The 23,170-nt window shown below is 34.8% G+C and overlaps 1 protein-coding gene across 5 annotated transcripts in view; it reads right to left on the bottom strand.

Moving 5' to 3' along the window:
* Positions 1-23,170, bottom strand: part of AP3B1 (adaptor related protein complex 3 subunit beta 1) — a 171,193-nt gene that overhangs the window by 5,729 nt on the left and 142,294 nt on the right. For 3 of the 5 annotated variants that reach the window (XM_061376830.1, XM_061376829.1, XM_061376833.1), the window contains 4 exons: positions 22,688-22,919; positions 19,749-19,833; positions 12,840-12,937; positions 7,602-7,740 (listed from right to left, as the gene is read on the bottom strand). In XM_061376830.1, the coding sequence (XP_061232814.1) occupies positions 7,602-7,740; positions 12,840-12,937; positions 19,749-19,833; positions 22,688-22,919 (554 nt within the window). Of the gene's footprint in view, positions 1-6,074; positions 6,860-7,600; positions 7,741-11,711; positions 11,747-12,839; positions 12,938-19,748; positions 19,834-22,687; positions 22,920-23,170 lie in introns of those variants that run through there. The other 2 variants (XM_061376831.1, XM_061376832.1) reach the window with 2 other exon arrangements.

The following is a 23,170-nucleotide window of genomic DNA, read 5'->3' as shown; positions in this document are numbered from 1 at the left end:
TTTCTAAACTTAATGTTCAATACACAGCACTACACATGTTCAAAAAGATGCTACATGAACTTTTTATCATTCTCCAAATTTACCTTTACTTCAAAAATTCCAGCATTTTTGTATGTTGGTATTTATACCTCTTCCCCAAAACTTCAATAAGCTAAAAGCTTGAATCAACATATTTGGACCTCACACCTAGAAAAATACCATTGTAATTCTCGATCTATTTTTTTTTCTCATCTAGTTTATTCTTTTTATTTTTCTTAAAGAAGCAGGCATTTAGGATGGTAAATATCTGAGAATTACATACGTCCATTTTTTAAAACAGGCTATACATTTTAATTTGCAGAAAAAATTATTTACTTCCAAGAAAGTAAGCTACCTTACAAAAATATACGAAAATATTAAAGCTCCTCAGAGATCTTTCAAATCAAAGATATTCTACTGTTTGGTTAGATTTTTTTAAGTGTTAAATGTTTTCTGTTTAAACAACTGGCTCAGAAGATTCCTATTTGTTTTTCAAAGAAAACGCTGCACATTTTTTTCACATTACAGCATTCAGATACAAAAGCAGTGCTGTCCTCTAGTGGATAGCAAATAAGCTAGGCTAGAACAATCTATTTTGATTAACCTCGGATCTAAAATGACTCACTCATATACTTTAATATTTAGGTAAAACCTGATTTTCCCATGTTATTTTTAAATTTTGCAATCCACATGCAAGCTCCTTAAATATAGTAATATATTACAAATGTTAAGGGCCTTAAAAGAAAAAAGAAGAAAGAAGAAATTGTTCGCCCAGTTGGGCAGGTTGGTTTGTTTGATTTTCAGAAAAGCTAGAATTACTTCTATTATACATCAAGAAAATATTAAGAGTTTACAACTTCTGGTTACAACAAAGGCTGAAATACTGTGGATGTGGATATACCATAATCTTTAGAATTCTGTCTCCTATAGGTAAAGGCTACCAGAGAAACTGCTTTGCCGAGGGTATTTAGCTCTCTAATTAATTCCTACTTGAGAAATTAGGAAGCAAAACCAAGGCTGCATGTCTATTACAACTTTATTTACTCAGCTACTCATTGCAGCTTTCTAGAAGAGGAGAAAAAGATGACTGAGCCCCACAGCTAAGGAACCACAGAAGCAGAACAGTCCACATAACTGCGTCAAAGGAGCTACTGCCAGAGGGAGATTTCACTTCATTTAAGCTCTCCGACAGGCCAATGGCTTAGTAAAAAATCTCAGGAAAGATTTTTGTGTGGACACAGAGCAGAAAAGATCTTTAAAAAACAGTCTTCCTGGATCTGTAAGACCTGTTTGTTAGGTGCTAAGAACATACGTTTGGATTCAAATGAAGTAGCTATAAAAAATTTGCATTTCTAAGAAATTTCTATACTGTGTTTATCATTAATATATAGGTGATAGCACTTCCCTTCTGACATTTTGGAAGCTGATGGCGTCTGATCACCAACTTTCTGCCTGAGAATTCTTCCAAAATTAGTACAAATTGGAAGTTTACATACACAGTAAAATTTTCCAGCGAACCCTTTTAAATGGGGTTTTCTTCAGTATAAACCTACCTATACATATGCACAACCACATACCTTTTCTTCCCACAGTAAGTGTTGCTGGATTAAAAAGATGTGGGCAGGATAACTGATTACTAAGCATGCCATTCTCTGATAACCAAAACTGTCTGTAAACAAAACCCTCTTTCCTTTGAGAATCAGTCTGCCAATATACTATAAATGGGACATGACAGGTTGCAAAATGATAAAAAGGGTTGAGTACAACCACACTGTCAGGCTGATTCATGGGATGGGGAATAAAGGCTAGTGAAAAACAAGTGTTGATCCTTGGACTTCTGATTTTCAAGCATTTTATGAAAGTTTCTATGTTGGGTCTACTTGCTTTCATGTTCTTCAGGATTTCAATGCTTATCCATTGCAGTGTGCTTATTGTCATATTAAAAATTACACAGTACAGTTTTGATTTTGGTAAAAGATATTAACGCAAACCTCCAAAAGACAGGTGGAAGATATTGTACATCTCATTCAATACTTGCTTATTCACAGAATCACACAGGTCATGGGTATGCTAAAGTATGATGTACTACAGACAGTAATCTCTGAACAAAATGGTGTATCTATATGGTTCAGTGAAGTGTCCTTAAAAATAGAGATCCCAAAAGCAGCATAGTCACTGTGTGCAATGTTGTGTTAGCTGATTAGGCCTGCACCAGCAATGAGCATAAGCGCTGTTTCGTACTTGTTTAAAAGCTAGCTTGCTTGCAGCTAATTCAGGTGCCTACTATGAAGACACACCATGAGATCAGAACCTTCCTTCTGCAAGTTCTAGTGATCTCTAGGAAGGAGAGACAGCTATCAGAATGACAACTTTCATGATTGTAATGGAGAAGGATATTAAATTCGTTATTTTGAAATGGCTGTTCTGAAGCTGATTAAGGCTTCAGTGTTGAAAGGAGCTGAGGTTTGATTGTCTTCAAAACCCCAGGTTGTCGCTATTGGGTTGCTGAAATTACAGACTTGCCTGTCTCGAATTAGAGGACTGAAATTAATGCTGTCATATGTCTCAGAGTGCTGAGGTCAATGGTTAAGGCCATCCTGATAAACTGCAGAAAAGAAAGATGTAGATGACATCACACTCACATTCTAACCCAACTATTTCCTGTTACTAATTGTGGCTTGCTTTCAAAATACAACAGCAGCGACAGACTACTTCAATGGACTATTTAGTTAAGGCTGACTAAAATTTGTTTTTCATATCCAACCTGATAGGTTCAGACTTTTATCTGACTTACTGGGTAATGTACAAGTAAAGTCTTTGAGAACAAAAAGCATGGAAAAGGTGTTCTACCTTACATCATCTTGTAGAGCCATGGTCACTGAGGGAAATGATCTACTAGAGTGCAATGTACCCCACTTAAGAAATGCTTCAGGAAGTAGAAGGCAGAGAGGAAGTCAGTTCAAGACAGCTTGATTCTCCATTCCATTACACATTATATTCTGACGTCAACAGAATCACTCAAGCATAAAACAAAGTGAAAGAGGGAAGAAGCAAATCCAGTTTGTTTCTGATGATGCCAGCTCTGAACAGACTTTTTTGCTATATGCCTCTGTGTACATATTAAAAGCTTTTGCACCACCTTTTGTAGGGAGTGGAAATGTATATTTCCATTATTTTCTTTCTGAGCCAATTTACCCTCAAATACCTCTCCTTCATTCAGAGAGCCTTCCACAGTAATTGACAATATTTTGACATTTTCAAGGGGTACGTAAGAGCATTCAAGTCTAAAATTAAAGTTTGCAACTAGTCTTTTGAGTTTGTCACCACCTGTTGCCTTTTGCTATATTAGAAGTCAAGAAAATAAAGATTACCTACCCTGGTACGAGGTTATGGAGCTGAAAATGACAGAACAGGAAGATACCTAAAGGACTTTTAGAATATTCATGTGAGAGGAATAAGCAACACATTTTGAAGGTAGCACTAACATGAAGGGCATTTCTGGATAAATAAGGCTTGTATTTGTTAAAAATACTGAAAATCTTGAGTTGAATAGTGTCTTCATCTCATCACATTTTGGAATTGAAGAGAGTAACCTAGAATTTATTTTTGATATATAAAACAATGAATATTATTGCCAAGATAGAGACAGGGACCTGAAGTGATGGTCCACAGAAGAATCAACTTTGAGGAAATAAATGTCCTCAATTATGTATCACCTAAAAGAAGGAAAAATGCCTGGTGGACTTTTCCCACTGACAATAAACAGGAGAAATACTTCAACTGAAAAGTATCTAGTCTCTAAATGTGGTTATTCAGATTGATTTAATTCGCTGCAGAAACAAATATTTCTCTTTACATGTCTCTGTCTTTAGACATTCAAATGGTACCCACAGTGTGGTTTGAATAACCAGACAAAAGCTTGGTGCTTTAGCTGATTCTTTTTGAAATCACTTTGCCAACATCTATGTATTTCTCAACCCACTTCCAATCCTTCATTTCTTAAAATATTTTTAACAAACAACAGTTTTCAGACATTGAAAGAGCTATGCAATTAAAAAAAATACCCTAATGACTCTTGTGAAATAGTATTTTAAGAAAAATACAGATTTTTTTCTGATGTTTTCATATTCGAGACATATTTTCTGCTAAGAAAAAATATTTTCTTTGAAAAGCATTTCACATTCTTGCTTTTGGCAGAAGCCTTTAAAATTGAAATAATGTTTCCCCTTGATCACAAAAGCAAGAGAGATCAATACATAGCTAAATCGTATTAAGGCCATGAGAATGCACCATATGCAGCCTTACAAGGCCGGGTAATCTACTAGCTTATATTAACTCATTAGAAGAACAGGAAACTACACTTAAGAAAGTAAAATGGTATAGCAAATTTATTTTACAAAGGTATGAATATTAATCTGCACCTTTGTGTTCTGATACATATATTGGCTACTGAGTTTGCAGCTATCACTTCAAATAAAAACAGTCAGAAAAGAGAGTTTAAAACAGAATCAACTGTATTATCTTGCATTTTGTTCTACACTCAGTGAACAATTAAATTATTACATTAAGTAAACGTAAGTATTCAGCAACCATATAGTAAAGAGAGAAAACAATGCACCTAAGAAGGTGTTGCTATACTGTGATACAGACTGATATGCAGCTGATGTATTTAACAGATTTGTATTTTTTTCATTTCTCGTTGATGACTGCATGCTATTCTGTTGATATGTGTTTCAAGTATTTATTTTCAGATCTTCATTATATTTGCTCTAAGGATTTTAATTGGTGCAAAAATACAATCCTAAATAGGACTATCAATTTAAGGAGAGTAATTGGGTCCCACCAGAACGACACTGTCTTTCTCATGAGTGCGAATATATTTAGACTGAAAAAAACCCAAGAAATACATACCTGTTCATGTTCACTGGATACACCTGTGCTAAACTAAACAATTTCATTTTGAATGAGTCTACTGCATTACCAGATAATATAAATTTATTGACATTAGACATCGTTACATAAAAATACTTAAGTTGGGGATGACTGACTAAGAGGTTAATATAATTCATGCTGCACACTGCAAAACATCAGTTTAAAAATTTTTTCTGTTTAAAATGGTATGTACTAAGGACTTCCAAGAAGTGAGCTCAAGCAGTCTTCACAGAATAGCATGATGAGCTAAAACAAGTTCTTGTATATAATTTTCCCCCCAAATACCACTTGCACTAAAACAAAGAAGACAGACGACAATATGCAGAAATAGAAAAAAAATCACTTTTAACATATCTTTATTGAATTTGTAACTGCCCTATTAAGGTAAAAGTTAACTCCTTATTTATCATCCTGAAATGTTGTATATGCCACATAAATAAAACATGACACACTTCTTGAATTTGTGAGATTGTGGAAGAAGAGACTCCATTTTTATTTACTTTCATGGCAAAGTTGATTTAATCCAAATATATGTATACTTTCATATATGTATATGTATTTAAGTAATTTGTTTCAGAGTTTTGTCTAATCTATCTCAAATATTCATTTAGCTAAACCTACGGTTTACTTTATTTAAAAGATGAACAGGTTAACCACAGTATCAATTAATTAGTATTCCCATTCTTTTCCTCAGTAAAAACTATCTGCAATTATGACTACACAATAGTTCAACTACAGTTACTTATGGTAAAGAAAATGAAGGGCTATTTTCTAAATGCTTATCATTGCTGGGTATTTCTTGTAGGCTATTTAAGTTGTTATAAACAATTTTTATTGCCTGATGGATATTATAAAGACAAACTATTCTGTAACTACTGTGGCAGACTGACTACATTCTATTTTGAATCAAACTGAAAACATAAAAGAACATTTCAGGATGCTCTAAAACATTCTGAACACTTCAGCCTGACCATAACATGTTTTCAACCACTGTCTCTGAAGGAGCGTACCCAACAGAAAGTACATCTTCAATTTATTTACTGCTGGTCACAGACTGTTTTGTGCAAAACCCCCTTTTCCTTTTTTTTTTCTCCTTTTTTTTTCTTTCCTTTTTTTTTTTTTCCTTGAAAAGAGCAAGAGAAAAGCAAGATCAAATTAGGAACTTATCTGCAAACAGGAAACCTTTGGCTGAGCTAGGAACTAAGCTATTACTTTTGGAAGCCTTTTCAAGACTCAGTCACAAAACAATCCATCCCTATGTGGTAAGTCTCACGTGATGGATAAGGTAAAGATGGAGAACACCTGTATGTTGCAGGCACTTCAGTCTCTTTTGATTGACACTCTCACCCAGTCTTTGAATTGATGCTGAGGCGGTATAAATCCCTCAGGGATGCAACAAATGAAGACTCTTTCATGGAGGAGCAGGTGTCAATAGTGACAATCATTTCAGGGCAATCGCACTTGCTGTACCATGTTTTTATGGTGAAACAGAATTTTATCATTGACCGTATCAAATACATAGGAAAATCCAGCTGGGTTAATGTTAATGCAATACAATACAAATGCCCAGTGATGCAAAAAAGACTAAATCCAACAAAGAGAAATACCAGGTTATTAGTCCTGTGTACGCTACATGATTCTCACTATTCCAAACAGCCATCTCAGTCAGCAAAATTTCAAAGAGAAACATTGTTCTTTGTTTTAAAAGAAGATACTTTGCTCTTATTCAAGTAGGAATATTCAGGAGCTAAAGAGATAATTCACACTCTGGAACAGCTTTAGTAGATTCTAGGAGAAATGCATGCATTTTCTTCTTCCAAGACCAGGTTATACCAGCTTTCAATCACATCTTGTTGTTGCTATTTGTGTCCACTCAGTTTTTGACACATGGCAGTTTTCCTGTTTGTTCCTGTCACAAGTGACAAGGCATACAGATTCATGGGGCTAAATATTTTGAGTCAATCACTTAAAAGCTGCCATTAACCAACAATCATATCAATTCCACTGACATTCTGTATCACAGCTTTTGGATTAAATGGATTGATCTACAAGTAACATTTAGAATTTAGTCCGGGCCAATGACTTTTGTAGCTGATCACTGTTTTTCCTTGCATAAATACAGGAAGGACAAAGAAATGTTCAATTTAACATTCAACCTGCATTTAAAAGTATCTTCATCCAACTGAAAAAAAAACAACCCAACCCTGAAACACCAAAAAACAACTTCTAGGTTTAGCTACCTGGATATCACAGGTCAAAAATCAATGTGGGAAAAACAAGCTGTTTCTCACAGATGACGCACTTGAGTAAGGCCACTTACTTTCAGAAACAGGAAAAAAAGTCAAAAAAAAACACAGATGCTCTTTAAATTATTCTGCTTTAAATGGCTACATTTTCCCTTTGAAACAAAACCATGAAAGGACAACTCCCCCTAACTGTGTACAGTACAGTCTAGATACATTCAAATGAAGAGCTAAGAGTACTTAGGCTCAAGTTAATACCTGCTTAGGGTTCTATGTTACAGTATAATTGGGTACTTCATCTGTTAAAGGTGTGAATAAATTTTTCCCTATCACTATTAAATGTTGAGCAATTTTGAACTAACAAATTCATATTAAAAGATGGTTCAACTATGAATGACGTAATCTTACCTGTGTATGTTATCTTGACCAGAAGGGACTACACCCAGGTTTGCTGCCTTCACTAGCTTGTCAATTATTACAAGTCTAGTAGAGTTCTGTGGAGCAACAGCTATTGTAGCAGATGTCTCATTCATTCCTGTCAGCATCCCTGAAATGTTAAGTACTTCATTGTGAATACTTTAAGATTTTCTTGCTTATTAAACATAAAACCAAAATAAGAGACTTCTAAACAAAACCCCACATTTGCATTAAAAATTAAACCATTAGTCAAGAAAACAATTCTGTAATAAATTAATTACATTTGTTTAAGGTATAACTTGCAATGCCCTACAATTACTAATAACTGAACAATGACATATGATACTAATACAACTGTGAAACTAAGACGGCTCTGTTTTACAAAAAAGTGTACCTTAAAAGAAAAATGCAAACATAAATTAAGTAAGACTGATTTGGAAAAGTCCAGTTTAAGTTAAGACCATACACAAAGACATCTTCTAATATTTCAATTATAAACCCATTGCATTTAATTACAACTTCATATCCAGCTGCTAAAAATAATCTTGACATTCAGACAGTAGTCACTGGTTCAATTACGTTCACGAAGATCAAGACATTCCATTAGAAACTGGGAAATTCTCTAAAATGTTACCATAAACTGTTTGATTAAAGTAATTTGAATATCACAACAAAATGGAACAGAAATATCAATATTGTACCCAAACATGCGACAAAAAAAAAAAAGGAAATGTTGATCAAGGACATTTTAACAAAAAACCTTCACTTTTCTATCAACATCCATTGTTCTGAATTAATGATTTGCTGGATGCTCATGTTGATTAAAAGCCAACAGTAACTACAACTTAACACTCTGTGTGTGATTTTACACTATGTTCAGAAAACACAGGTGAAAATGCAGACAAACAATGGAGCAAAGTGCTTTAGGCAGAAATACGAAGCATCTGAAATCCACAATAACATTAACAATGAAAACAATGCAAAAGTCTCAAAAGGGGAGTATTATAGGGCTGCACATACAGTTCTAATCCAGTGCAAATGGCACTAAGATACTTAATAGAGCAATTAAAAAAATAAACCCAACATTTTTATGCCATAGAATGTGCATTAGCTGCTCACAAAATAAGAAATATCAAAGTAAAGATGGAACAGCTCATAAGTAAATAATGGGCTATTTTTGAACATGATCTCGTGTTGCAGAGAGCAAAAATAAGCGTACAACTTCCTATAAAGACCAGCTTTATCTTGGGAACAGAACATTCTGTTTCAAATTGTTTAACTTCACTGTTAGGCAAAAGCTTTAAAAACTACATATACAGCCTAAAACTGCTTTTAAGCAGAGCACAGGGACTGACATAACACTGCTGAGAGATGTGTGTACTCATTTAGGATTTAAACCTTCTCCATTAAGCTCTATTGAAGAGCAAATGCTGAATAAATGAATGCAACTATGTTTATGTTAAAAGCCTGTTTTCCGCAGCATGTAATTAAAGGAAATGTTGTACAAAGCCAGTACTTTTGTCAAGCTCCTGTAAATGGAAAGATGGATAGCACTCAGAGAAGTGAATGCATTGCTTCATATTTAACCTTAACACTCTTGTCATTAATGGTTTGTCTAACTTGTTCTATAAAAGACAAGGTACTGCTCCATTGAAGTAAAATTAAAAAAATCAACTAAACCATGCTTTTCAGAACAGAAGATTCATTATCGTCAACTAATGTATTGGCATAAAGCAAAGTAACATCCTATCAAGTAAGGCACACATTCAATCTGCCTTTTCACCCCCCTTTATTTTTAACTCATGCTGTTTTATTGTTATAGGCAATTTGTACCACTCAGCATGACAGTGTAAACTGAATCAAGATTAATTTACATGCAAAAGAACACTTAGGAGAGCAGCATGGTAAGCAAATGTATTGTCTCGATTGCTGAGGTGGAAAAGAACCTGGAAAGAAAAAAGGATGCTCTAATTAAGGGGCATCAAATATGATTGCTCATGGTAGTCAAGGGCCAGAAAATAGTAAATGTCCAACCATTTAAAGAATTAGCATCTTGCTTGTTAGGAAGACAAGTTAGATATATAAATCTTAATGAAATTAGGTAAACAATTTGTTTACTTAACAAAGGTGTTTTTGTGTTGTTTTTTAAATGTGAATCAGGTATACACATAAAAAGATAATTATTTTAAAACATGTTGTGTTGGAAGGGGAACAGTCTTTACACTCTAAGTAGTTTTTACACCTTCATGAAAATTCTGATATACAGCTATAAAAAACACATGCCACCTTCAATATTCCTTGAAACTTGAGAATCTAAGAGAATTCTAGTCAGAGCATAGAGCAGCAGTTACTCTGGGCTAACTAACTGATACAATCAAGTAACTGTACAACTTTTTAATAACAAAGGTATGTCCAAGCTAAACTAGTTCTACTCTGAATTAAGGCAAATAGAGTTTTGCTACTGTTTCAAAAATCAGCACACAAGTGAAAAATTTGGTAGAGTTTCCAACAGTACATTAAATCAATCATGCAGAACTACTGCTACAGAAACTAGACCTTCCACGGGGATATGATGTAAACCAAGGTATATGTGTATATATATATATATATATACATACATATATATATGTAAACCAGGTAAAACTAAAGATCAGTAAAAGTATTTAAACAGAAAAGTAAGGAGTAGTTTGGCAATACCATTTTTATCCACTGCTTCCAAATTGTCAATCACAATATCAACCACTAACTCAGCTGCTGCTCTGGGGAATTACCTCATCGGAGGATTCCCCGGCTCAGGAGGAAAGGGAAGACCGTCTATAAGGCTAAGCATTATCACACAGCATGGGGATAAATTCAGCTTTCTAGGTTCTGCCACTACCATCATACAACCTTCACAGCCATGAATATTCAATAACCTATCTGTTCCCCACTCCTTCTGCCATTAGGAAGAAAATGGACATATACAAATGTAAGACAATGCAAAACAGCAGAGTGTAAAGATATGTAGCAATAAACTGTCTTTTACATAGCAGTGTAATACCAGCTATTTCCTCTTTAGCATTCTTATTAGGTTACACATGCGATTTAGATGTAAAAATCCCTAAGACCTATACGTATTCTCATTTTCCCCAGTACAATCTTCCATTTCTAATATTCCCCTCACTCTTTCACTATTTTTTACCTATTTGTTCTGGTTGTGAATAAAATAAGGCATCTCCAAGTACAAGACTTGAAACATCTTATGTCCAAAACCAAGAAAAAACAAAAAAAAAAGTAAAAAGCATGGCAAGTGAAAACCAAGTTATATAAATCAGATTCATTTGGAGAATACAGACAAATTGAAGTTAAACACAAAATAGAATAATATATACCAAATCCTAAATTGCTCTGCATTTATTATTGTAATATGGATTTTTCACTTAACAAGATCACACAGTAATTCTTCCCAAATGCTAGCTGCTCCTAGACCTTTGTAATAAATACTTATGTAAAATTTAGAACTGAGACCTCTATTACCATGAATATTCTGAAACAGCTGATATCTTTAAGAAAAAAAGATGCAATAGAAAAGGTTTTTAAACCTGTGGTAAATTTGCCAGCATCAAGTCCTGCATAAAAGAATGAATTCAGGAAGACAGAGAGAGCGATACAGAAACGCCAAGAGACCTTCATGGATTTACAAATACTTCATATAAACAAATTTTCAAATAGCTTTATTCAGAGTAGCCTTTCTGCTCTATTAAACATAGCAAACAGCTGCCAGATTTATTCAGACAAATAATCAACAACCATAGAAGTAAAATGGCAGAAGAAAAAGGAATTTTGGCAACAGCTCCACAGAGGACCACAGCTATTCTCCAAGTACACTTCTTCTTTGTGCTCGTGGTTCTGTATGGCCAGTCAGGAGGAAAAAAAGCCCTCAGTCACAGTAAAACATACAAAAACTCTATCAAAATATCACAAAGCAAGCAAATATAAAAACAAGGCAGGGGAAGGGGACGGAGAAGCACAGTAATCTGCCTTTCTTTCACTACAACCTCAGCTACAATTTTTAGGGAACAGTTTAGAATAAATGTGCCACAGCCTCGTTTAATCACTCACCTTGGTTTGCTGAGCAGGTATAAAGCAGAGGCAGGCTTTAGCCAGCAAAGGGTAAGAACAGCAAATAAGTATCAATTGGTTAAGAACACAAAGCACAATCCTAACTTTTCAGTACAGCCATAAGCTTAACTGAAAATGATCTAGGCAATATTTATCTTTCTTAATAATTCAAAAATACAAATGCAAGAAATGCTCAAAAGCAGTAATTAGTAATACATAGCATTACTCATTGGTGTTCCTGACTGCTTGATGGATATACTGAGTTTCTGAGCCTTACACAGCAATGAGACAGGATCCCATGGGTATATTCTCATCTCAATGTGAAGAGATTTACACATGTAAATCCCCACACATTGAGACAGATGAGTAAACACTATTATGTTTGAACGCATGCAAAATGTAATAATTCCTATTTTAAAATATCCAAGAATCACATCCAAATTAAGGGTAGCAGCACGGACTATTCCATTTAACACACAGTAAAAGCTAACTACAATTTTCTCTAATTATTTGTATAAAATATTGACGTCACTAAAAGCTCTTAGGGAGGTTTGTGTTTGGACTAGCATCAGAAACTTACATTCTTTAAAGACTTAACATTAGGAATATGCAGAAGTACATAAAACATGTCACCTTTCTAAAACAGTATTCCAACAAGAATACTTTTTATACGAGGTGTTTGAAAAGAAAATAAATAATCTTCAAAGTAGCCAAGGATTAGGAACGCTAAGAATATTTAAGCATAGCCTTGGAATAAAGGCTAGCAAAGACAGGCACTGTATCAATAAATGTGTTTTATTTCCTTGAGCTGTGGTTTCAACTTTCTGCTTTACTGCTAGTAGGAAAGACACTTCACGACAGAAGCCAAGACTCTCTGAGCCAGAAGACTGTTTCAGGGTAAAGGGTGGGCTTTGTGCTTTTAGAGGCACACCGAAAAGCTGTCAAATATCACTGTATATACTTTTTAAAAAAATTTTAAAATTAAATAATTAGTACTGGACTGAATACTAATGGAGACTAATGCAAGCAGCTACACAGGAAACAGTCGCTGTACGCTTGGAAATTGAAAGGCACACAGCCTTCTTCTCATCCAAATACATTTATTGAAGCTGCTGAAATATTTCTCACCTTGCTCCTTCTTAAAGTCTTTCTCTGACATAGTGACAGGCAAAAGCAGCTCTCCAACAGGGGGTTGAATGCTAACATTGAAGCAATCATCCTTTGTGCTGAGAAAAGAGAAATTACAGAGTATCAACCAAGTGCTTCAACAAGGATTAATATATACTTATCAGCTCCGATTTTACTATGGAATCTCAAAACAGTGTAATAACTACCTGAATGATTTCTACCTTGTTAATCCAAAAGCCTGCTAATTTATTACATCAATAAAGCTGATGCATTTTATCCAGTGTAAATGTGTATTAATATGGCATGCATGTTCTTGCATTTCTGAAAATGTAACTTTTACTCATATTAATGTTTATTTGTAATCTATAAGGCATCACACTCAAACTAAATGCTTGCAAAGGACAAATTATTATACATTTTACAATTCCTTTAAAAGAACTGTTATTCACAAATCCCACCAACAATAGCTGTCCCAGAAATATGGCTAAACCTAGAAAAGGTGTAACTTCAGACAGAAAGAATTATTGGGTTGTCTAAAAAAACCCAAACAAACCAAACCATTCTGGAGTAACAAACCACACAGCGTACTGGCTGATGTAAAAACACACGGAAAAACTGCAGAATTTGAGGCAGTTTTTGTAACGGCCGGAAGGTAAAAAAACTTTCTATCAGTAATAGCATACTACTATCAAATGCTATAGATTCCGCCTTGAGAAATAAATACCATACAGTGAACTTGCTCTCCCTACTCATTCAATTATCCAAGTTTCCAACTATCTCATCTTGGAGTTCTCTAAGGCTGCAGAAACTCAAGATACATTCGTTCTGATATATTTGATTGACTAACTATACCATAAAGGATTAGCCTAACAATTCAGGATCAGTACATCCAGTCAGAATTTTTGTTAATGCTTTGAGGCATGACAAATTTTTAGAAGAGAATACTTTTTTTTTTGTGATGAACTAAACACTCAATACATATTGATGGCTGATATGCCTCAGATATCCTACTTAAATATAATGATACAGTCATTAGAACGGAAGATATATTTAATCAACTAACACCCATGGTATTTAAATTAATCTCAAACTGATTTTTTTTATAACTCTGCAACTTAGACATACTGAAAAAAACCAGACTGATGTAAAAACCAGCACTAGATCACAAATATAAGAAAGATATGTGTCTCCCTCCTAAAGATGCAAGACAAGCAACTTGAAAACAGGAAAGCATTTTATGGTCCTATTACTTAAAATTTTAATACTTACCATAGTTACCTGATTTCACAATTTCACAAATGCTTAGGACTAGTACACTGTTACTTTCTGACTTCTGAAGTGTTATAAATATTTCAAGCATTGTTTTTTCCAATGAAATTCAGAATTAATACTAATTTTGTTGAAAATCATAGAATCGTAGAGTAGTTAGGGTTGGAAAGGACCTTAAGATCATCTAGTTCCAACCCCTCTGCCATGGGCAAGGACCCCTCATACTAAACCATGTTACCCAAGGCTCTGTCCAGCCTGGCCTTGAATACCGCCAGGGATGGAGCATTCACAACTTCCTTGGGCAGCCCATTCCAGTGCCTCACCACCCTTACAGTAAAAGAACTTTTTCCTTATATCCAGTCTAAACTTCCCCTGTTTAAGTTTTAACCCTTTACCTCTTGTCCTATCACTACAGTCCCAAATGATTATCTGGTAAGCATACATTGAAACAATTTCGGCTAGTATTTCCTTTATAAAGAATCGTTATGAGGAGCTGCTTTTAAAAAATTTGCTTAGCTAACAAATTCTCACTTTTTTTTTCCATATCCTACTTTAAATACTGTCCATCTCTAAGGCCATTAGCATGCTAGAGGAGCAGGGATTGTTTGAGTAAGTAATATTTTTTTCTTTAATTTTTCCTTGGAAAACTGACCAGGAACTCCATCACCTTAGAAGCTGAAGGAAAAGGTCTCTAATCAACTGCCTTAAAACTTTTTGCTGTTTATATATATTTTTGCTGTTTATATATACTGCCTGCACTATTGTGACTAAAACTTGCAACAACGCTTTCATTGGTATTGTTCAACTGATTGTTTAACCAATGTTATCTTTCATATTAAAGCAAGATGTGCACTACATAATTCACCATAATACAGATAAAACAGCTTTCTGTCCAATGACTCATGTCCTCCATTGACTGAACAGGCCACTTGCTCTGAATTGCTTATAACAAACCTTTTACAATAAGAAGGAATAAAAGCATGAGCATAGCTTGGGTTTTATATGGCTCTAACTGCTCGAGAGGATCACTTGACACCTCTGCTGTTACCAAACACACCACCTACCCCCCTTTGCCCCAGTGATTAAAAAGCTAGTAAGATATTCTTTGATAAACTATGAACTCTTCATAGTCTGCAAGCAGAAATTCCAATTGCTAGCTGTTCTTCAAAACCACTTTGCTCTCAACTTCACTTCAGCCAGAGTCTGTTTTGCTTTGTATTACTTTAATTTTAGCGTACTTCAGTAAATTTCAGCCAGAGAAAATCATCCTCCCTTATATCATTTGCTTTACTATACACTTTACAGGCTAAATATACAGCTTTTATTTGTTGACCAGCATCTCTCTTATTACATCTTTGTATTAGAGATGTAGTAATACCTAATTTAACAGGAGTAATTTGACAGTTCCATAGAACAATTCAGGCCAGAAGGGGCATCTGGAAATCATATGGCCCTATCTGATGACACTGCAAGACTAACATGTAATCCTTTAGAAGATGCACAGTTTTAACTTTTCTTTAGATGGCTGCAGTGGGAGCAGCACACACCTGTCACCTGAAGCCAATGCCCATTTTCCCTATTCTCTCTCTCTCCCCTTCATTTATCTGCCATGATAAAACACTTGAGGGCAATGATGGCAACATCTTCTTTAAAACTAATACAAATGATATTATCACTTGTATATGAGTTCTTGCAAGATTCCACAACAGCAGTCTTCAAAGTCTTGATTCTCAAAAGCTTTAACAAAATATTATTCTAATTAAGAGGCTGAGGAATACTCTTCTATTTATATTATTTTCTACGTCACTAATAGCTGCTTGACCTAGACTACATCTACTCAAATCCAGTTCACAATTTTTGTCTTGTATTTAAGAAATCTCCACAGATGAAAAAAAAAAAAAAAAGGAAAAAAAGAAAAAAAGGAAGAGGAGGAACCATACACTAAGTTACTGCAAAGAATAGAATGGAGGTTAGGAGACTTTGCTCATAGTCTTGCTGAAGAAAGGAAAAGACAGTATCCTGCTTTTACAAGAAAAAAGGCTGAAGCGATAGAAGAAATGACAGCAGTGGTTCATGCCCAGCCTCACTTTTTCCAGGATTCAAGAGAAAACACAGCAGTGTGGAAATATACAAAATCTGACATGGAAAAATAAAATTCTGCAGTGGAGCTCTGCAGTCAGTCTGTATCATCAAGGCTCTCTTCCTACCTTTCCTCTATGCAGTGATGCCTAGCGGCCTTGCAATGACTAAGGTCTCTTACTGGGGGTTGTGAATATACTAATGCTTAACCAGGATCCAGTAAGCTACCAGACTGCCAATAACAAACTGCTTTATACTTCTATGATGTGTATATCCTGCTTGCAAAATCTCAACAAAGTAACCCAAAAAGAAATTGTAAAGCTCACAAAAATCTTTTAAAACACTAAGTTCCTCCATTTATTCCTCTTTAACTTTCTGCTTGAGAGGCATGATTGTGCAGAACACCAGTGTGGCTGAAAGAACATGCCTCTGGGAGGAGGTCATACATGAAAAATAACCAGAATAAATGTTCTCTTACAAGTACATAATGTAAGCATCTTAATACACAATCTAATAATCTAAATAAATTCATTGGGACCAGTTTTCAAATTAAGGCATATCACCTCTTTTTAATTAGATGTGTGATCTTGCTTAATAAAAATAGTATTTATGAGGTCTTTCAAGGCTCAGGCCTTAGAACTTCTCTCCATAATACAGCTTCTCCTTCATTGTCCTTGACTTGTACAACGAATTCAGAAGAGATCTAAATATTTTATTACTCATACTAGTTTTGTACTTCTTACAGTTTGTATTTATTGAACTGCTAGTACAACAGCACATCTCCAAGCAGAGAGGTAGTGTTTGCTATGCAAAACACACAGACCATGATTGGCATCTAAGACCAATTGATCTACCCATTACCACTATGTCCCTACCCCCACAAGCTTTACTACAAAGCTATTGATTTAAACGCTGCCGATCGGTTTCCATTTTCTGATTTTGGGCAGGCCAATTAAGAAAGTGAGTAATTGTGATTACACTGCTTCAGGATCAATTACATTTGATGCAAGACAAAGTGCTCCTCTTACAATAACGTTAGGAAAATTATTTTGATCAGGAACACGCTATCACTGAACATGCCTCTAACAAAAATGCAAAATAACTGTCAATGTTTTTCATTAAGATATGTTAGTAGGAAAAACAAGAATATCAACACCCTTCCATGCACAGTATTTCAACTATATTTTGACTAACTTCTACAAGTAATTCTTCCTTTTGGACAAAAGAGTTTTAATAAAAATGACAAGCCAAAAAGGCTGCAGCTGAGTTCTCTGATACTGCCCCTGAAACATCACACTGTGCAATTACTTCAATAATATTGAACATTGATAGGATTTTGAACAATAGATTTTTAAACAGTAAAATAGCAATTTTAATTCAAAGAGCATTTTATCTATTTTTATACTGTTTTCTAACAAGTAGTGTTAAAGCGACAAGGCCCTATCAATTAGCAAAGGAACAAAGTAAGCAATTCCTATTCTTAATTTAATTTTAAACTTAGCTTGAGCGCCTTGTCATTGGACTCACATTGTCCAAATCATTAAAATGAATACACCACTGAGGTCTGAGGCAAATCTATTTACAGTGATGTTACTCATAGTCTGGTCGGTGTTCAGGAATATTGATCTGTCTTGTTTGTCTAATAGGAAAATAATAAACAATTACTAGGCAATGTTGGAGAAAGTAATCAGTTTTTATATATCACTAATACAGCAGACCTCCCAAAACATAACGGTGATGATCTGCATAAAATCAATGTGTTATGCTACATTGCTTATCCTCATCACTGCTAAGATTCTCAGCAACAAATGGTCTAAGTTTGGAATCAAATCATTACTATACTGAAAATATGTACTTGAAAAAAAAAATCTGCTCTATTTAAGAAAAGAACGTTTCTGCTTGATAAACTGAACATATTTTACTAAAAAAAAACACACCCAAACCTCAAATATATTTAAGGAAAGAGAGCCTATCATTTTGAAGCCATTATGAAATTCCATTGCCTAGAAGGGAACTTCCCTTTCCAAACAAACATAGCATCAGCAACAGTCCAAAGCTGGTTCCAAATTCCAGCAAAGAGCATACAGACCAGCTACAACAATGTGATACACGTAATATATATGCTGCAGACATCTTGCTGCAGGTACTAATAGCTTTAAAATTACTATACATGAGCATAGACTGTGTAGGAACATGTTTGAGGAGTGGGAAAAATAAATAAATCTAATAATAAAAGCTCCTTGCCCCGAGAGCAAGAAATTCTATTTTAGTAGAGATTCTTTTGGAGTCACTTGGGTACATCTCTGTTCTTAAGATTTTCCTGCTATCTTTAATAACCAGTAAGTTGCAGAAGCTGTGCTTAGTAGAACTACACTGAAATGGCTCTAGTATTCAAGAAAAGGGCATGGAACTTTCTCAAAGGGCTTCCCCCCTAAACTGCAATGCAGCAACAAGAATGTCTATTATATAAAGTAGTGCTTCTTGCAACAAAATATGTCAGAAAACATTATATCAAAATATGAAAATAAAAAAAAAGCAGATCTATTTAGTTCCCCTGTATAGCTTCCACAACTATAAGCCTGGATAGCTCTTAAAAGAAGGTTTCTAGCTTTCTCCCATACATTCATTCCTACTGTTTGGACACTGCTACTACAAATTTACCGTGATTTCAAATGCTAGTGTGTAAAATAGTTCTCACTGGGTTAGCAAGCTCCCTGCTAGCCTACAATGAAACAGGAACCCAGACAAAGGAACATCTTCAATGTGCCATTAACGAGCATAAGAAGTGTAAATCAAGTATGTAAGTCAAAATCTAGTTGGCCAGCCTGTTACTTTTCATTCTCCCTTTAATAATTTTAAATAATCTACAGGATGAGGAATATGCTTCTTTGGTCAGCAAATTCTGGGGTTAGTTTCATGTAATCATGTTACATAGATCACAAACAGCCATAACAAGCACTTGAGGTAGCAAAACTGCTCAAACTATGCACTTTTTTGACTTGTGATTTCTTACAAGGAAGAACATGCACAAAACGTACCAGCAGACTATTCAGACCTGACTGCCCCCTTCAAGGCAACGTTATTAAGAAGAATCCCAGGAAGAAGGGTAAATAATAAAGATGAAACTCAAGAACAGAGAAGCAATTCTACATCAAAAGAGTTCAAGCTTCTGCTTGGTATCATCTGCACCAGGGGAAAAAACAGGACCTCCCAGACACAACCTGTCAAGAGTTTTTTAACTTACAGATTTGAGCTTATAGATTTGAACTTACAGATTTCAAACCTAGATTTGAGCTTACCATCAAATCTGTGTTTTTAGAAGTAAGCACGAAAAAATTCGTAAGACTGAAGTAAACTGATAATCCCTGTAACAGTAAAACCAAACACTAATTTCATCTTATTTCTCTAAAAACATCTTAGTTATACATCATGTTGTGAACTGTTCTTCAGTTCTTTAAATATTTAATAAACAGCAAGTCTGCTACTGCCAAGTAAACTTCCAATATACACTACTTGTGCCTCCAGATAGCAAAAAATCACCCTCAGTCCCCAGGAACTCACCATAACTGGAAACTGGCGATCTGAGTAGAATCACAGAAGTCAATACCCACTGAAACAGTAATGGATCCTGCAGGCTCAAGGCATTCTACATGAAAAAAAATTTAATAGATAAACTACACATGCAAAGCTACAGAAAACCCCAGATGCAAACTCCCAAACTGTACACAATCAGAAAACATGTATGAAAAGAGACAAACAAAACCCAAATCAAAACCTCCATAAAAGCAGCTAATACTTGTAGCTCTAGATCAAGTAAGTATCACTCAAATGTCATTTAAGTGTCTTGGATTTCGTCTCCCCACAGTAGGTGTACACGAAATGATGCCCTTTTAATCTTACAGCCCCACTATCAACAAAGTAAGAATTTTTCCTAGAAAGTCTAGGAAAATTTTTCGCAGAAAAAATACACTGAAGTTACATCATTTTATTTGTGTACAGATCCAGCACAGAGATTTTCAGTAACACCAGTTTGCAAATGTATGTAATAAAAACCCAATCTGGTTTGGTAAAAAAAAAAAAAATACGGTAAAAAACAATTACAAATACTAAAAAAATTAGATTACCACACACAGTAATGGAAAAGACATGAACTTAAAATATTTCATATTTAGTATGATGTACTTATTTCACAGTGTTCTACTTTTATTAGTTACGGAAAGGAGTAGAAAGATTATGAACCCAAAATGGAAGATAATCCTGTGCTTTACAAGCAGTGCAGACTTGGGGACTTCTCAAATTAAGATATTAAAAGACATGCTCATCATTCTTAGTTTCCTGGCTATATCACTATACTGTTTTCTTAATGCCGCAGAGATAAGGTTTTGTTTTGGTAGGAAGAAAAGCTCTTTCTTTACATAAGCAGAGGTACTAAGAACCAGCATTGTAGCAGTTTGACTTCTCAAGATTGCAAGAAAGGAAACCTAAAAGCATAGTTAAAATATAGAAATTCAAATAAAAAATATTGGGCAGGCAGGAAAGTGTCTAATTTCCATTTTATTCACTGACCTATCTGATACTTTTTAGGGACTAAAGAGTAGGCAGTGGCTCCACAATAGGAAACAAAATGTAACTGTTCAAGATTAATCTCTGACAAATACGGAAAATGTGTATAAGATGCAGTTGAGCAAAGACTAAGCTAATGCAACGAAATGAAGACAAAACAAAGTGTTTCAAGAGGTCTGTGTAATGCATTGAAAGATTACAGGCTCATGCTCAAATTCGGACTAAACCTTACCGAAGTCTTTGATCTTCCTGTTTTCCAATAGGGTTTCAAAGGCACCTAACCCAACAAGAAAATACTGTGCACAGGGACTTCAGTAAAATATTTTGGTCCATTTCTACTGACCAAATCAGGACAATTGCCAACATTAATTGCAGAGACGGAAGCAAAACTAGACACAGTCCAGTAGGAATACCTGTCTACACTGACACTTATTCTTTCGTTTCTGCTGGGCAAATTAAAGGATGCGTTTTCCAAATGCTGGAAACAGAAGATACAGTTACAAGAACAGGGCATATAAAATGAGCTACATAAAGTGACAAAGAATACAGAAAATTTGCATTCAGAGAAGAAAAGCAACGTTTTTTGAAGGAACTACAGATGATATTTTACTTATTTTCCACTGAAGAAACCAAAAGCTTCACAGGACATATGCCACAATAATGTCCTTCTTGGGGAAATAAATACTTAAAAGGTTAGGACTGTCTTGTGGAACTCAAGAAACCTGAAGTGGGTAACTTACTTTTTATTTATTTATTATTATTTTTTTAATGTAAGGGAAGTAGATGCTACTGTTCCCTAACTGTTATTGTGAGTAGAGTATCTCCTGGTCTGACTTACAGAAATACCAGTGCTCTACTTGTAAGCCTTTGTGACTTTATTTCTTTAAATGTTTAAAGGGAGGGATATAAATTAAGGCTGATGGTCAAAACTAACACAAAATCAGAACTCTGAAATGCAGCCTTTATCAGAGAAATAAACACTAAAGCGTTTACTTAACACAAAAATTAGTATCTTTTCTAAAGGCAATCTTGATCAACCATGTATAATCATAAAAATGAAAATGGCTACAAGATTTTAACTCTGAAATAAACTGTAGCTTTGTACAACTGCTTTTGTAGCTATTTGTTGTAAATCTGTAGAGCCCTTTTCAATATTAAAAAGATGCATTTCAATAGCATACAGCAATTCAAGACCAAAATGATGCTAATGCTTTACTGAAAACACAAGTATACTCTTACTTCACTGCTGTGCTTTAAGAACTTGTTTCTGTACTCTTCTAATGTGACCTGGGTTCACAGGATTACATTCAGAAAAGGAAGCTCCAGGAAGACCTTTTATCAGTCTTCCAGTACCTGAAAGAGGCCTAGAAGAAATCTGGAGGAGAACTTTTCACAAGGGCATGTAGGGACAGAACATGGGGGAATGGCTTTAAACTGACAGAGGGTAGATTTAAATTAGGTATTAGGAAAAAAATATTCACTTTGAGGTTGGTGAGACACTGCAACAGGTTGCCCCAAAAGGCTGGACAGAAAATAATTGTGAATACAAATCAAAATCTCATTCTAAATAGTAGCCCACTATAGCCATTCTGGATTAAGGCTGTAAGAAAATCAAAGTCTGTGGGAAGACAGAAAAACTTTATTATATCAACCCGAACTGATATAATATAAATGTTATTTGAAAAAGCAAGTAAGATTTCAGGCATGGAAGTTGCTATCTAAGGAGTTATTTTTGATGTCAAATGCAAGTAGGGAAAAGATGAATTAATTTTTTGTTTGTATCAGATTATCTAAGAAAATACAGCTGCATGAGTGTGTGTGTGTGTATGTATACTTATCTATATGAGTACAGGCATGACAGTACAGGCCCCCTTTCCTATATTTAAAATTTTGCAAAGCATTAAGATTCTATATTTTTAAAGATAAGATACAATTACCTATTGGACTAAACTCATGCATCCTCATGCCTGGAGGTAATTTCTTCTCCTTGATGTGAATATTCTCTATCTTGCGATCAGTTGTGTTTGTTACTGTCAATTGCACGGATACCATACGATCACCAAAAATGCATGGCTGTCTTGAGAAGTGATAATGAGCTGCTAATCCTTTTCCACTCATTCGATGAAGCAGTTCATGTGTTTTTGTTGGCACAGAGACTTGGGTAGTGACCTGTTAAGTATGAAACAAGGGTTGGGGAATGTTGTAAGGGAAGAACAGATAAAATGACAATTAAATATTGCACTTTTCACTCAGCTAGAGCACCTGCTTTCTAGACCTTATTTTAGTGAACTATAAATATGTCAGGACATATTCAAATTCACAAACAAATTTCAGTAATAGATATCAGATAACAGAATCTAAAAATAACATTTCTGGTGCTCAGAAATAGAAGCTTTATTTGCCTCACTTTCCATTATACA

The sequence above is a fragment of the Neopsephotus bourkii genome, unplaced genomic scaffold (genome assembly GCF_033783945.1).
Source record: "Neopsephotus bourkii isolate Nb327-2 ecotype Australia unplaced genomic scaffold, CSIRO-AGI_Nbou_v1 NB_1740, whole genome shotgun sequence".
Lineage (NCBI taxonomy): Eukaryota > Metazoa > Chordata > Aves > Psittaciformes > Psittacidae > Neopsephotus > Neopsephotus bourkii.
Note: the sequence above shows the minus strand (reverse complement) of the source record. Positions and strands in the feature narration are given on the sequence as shown.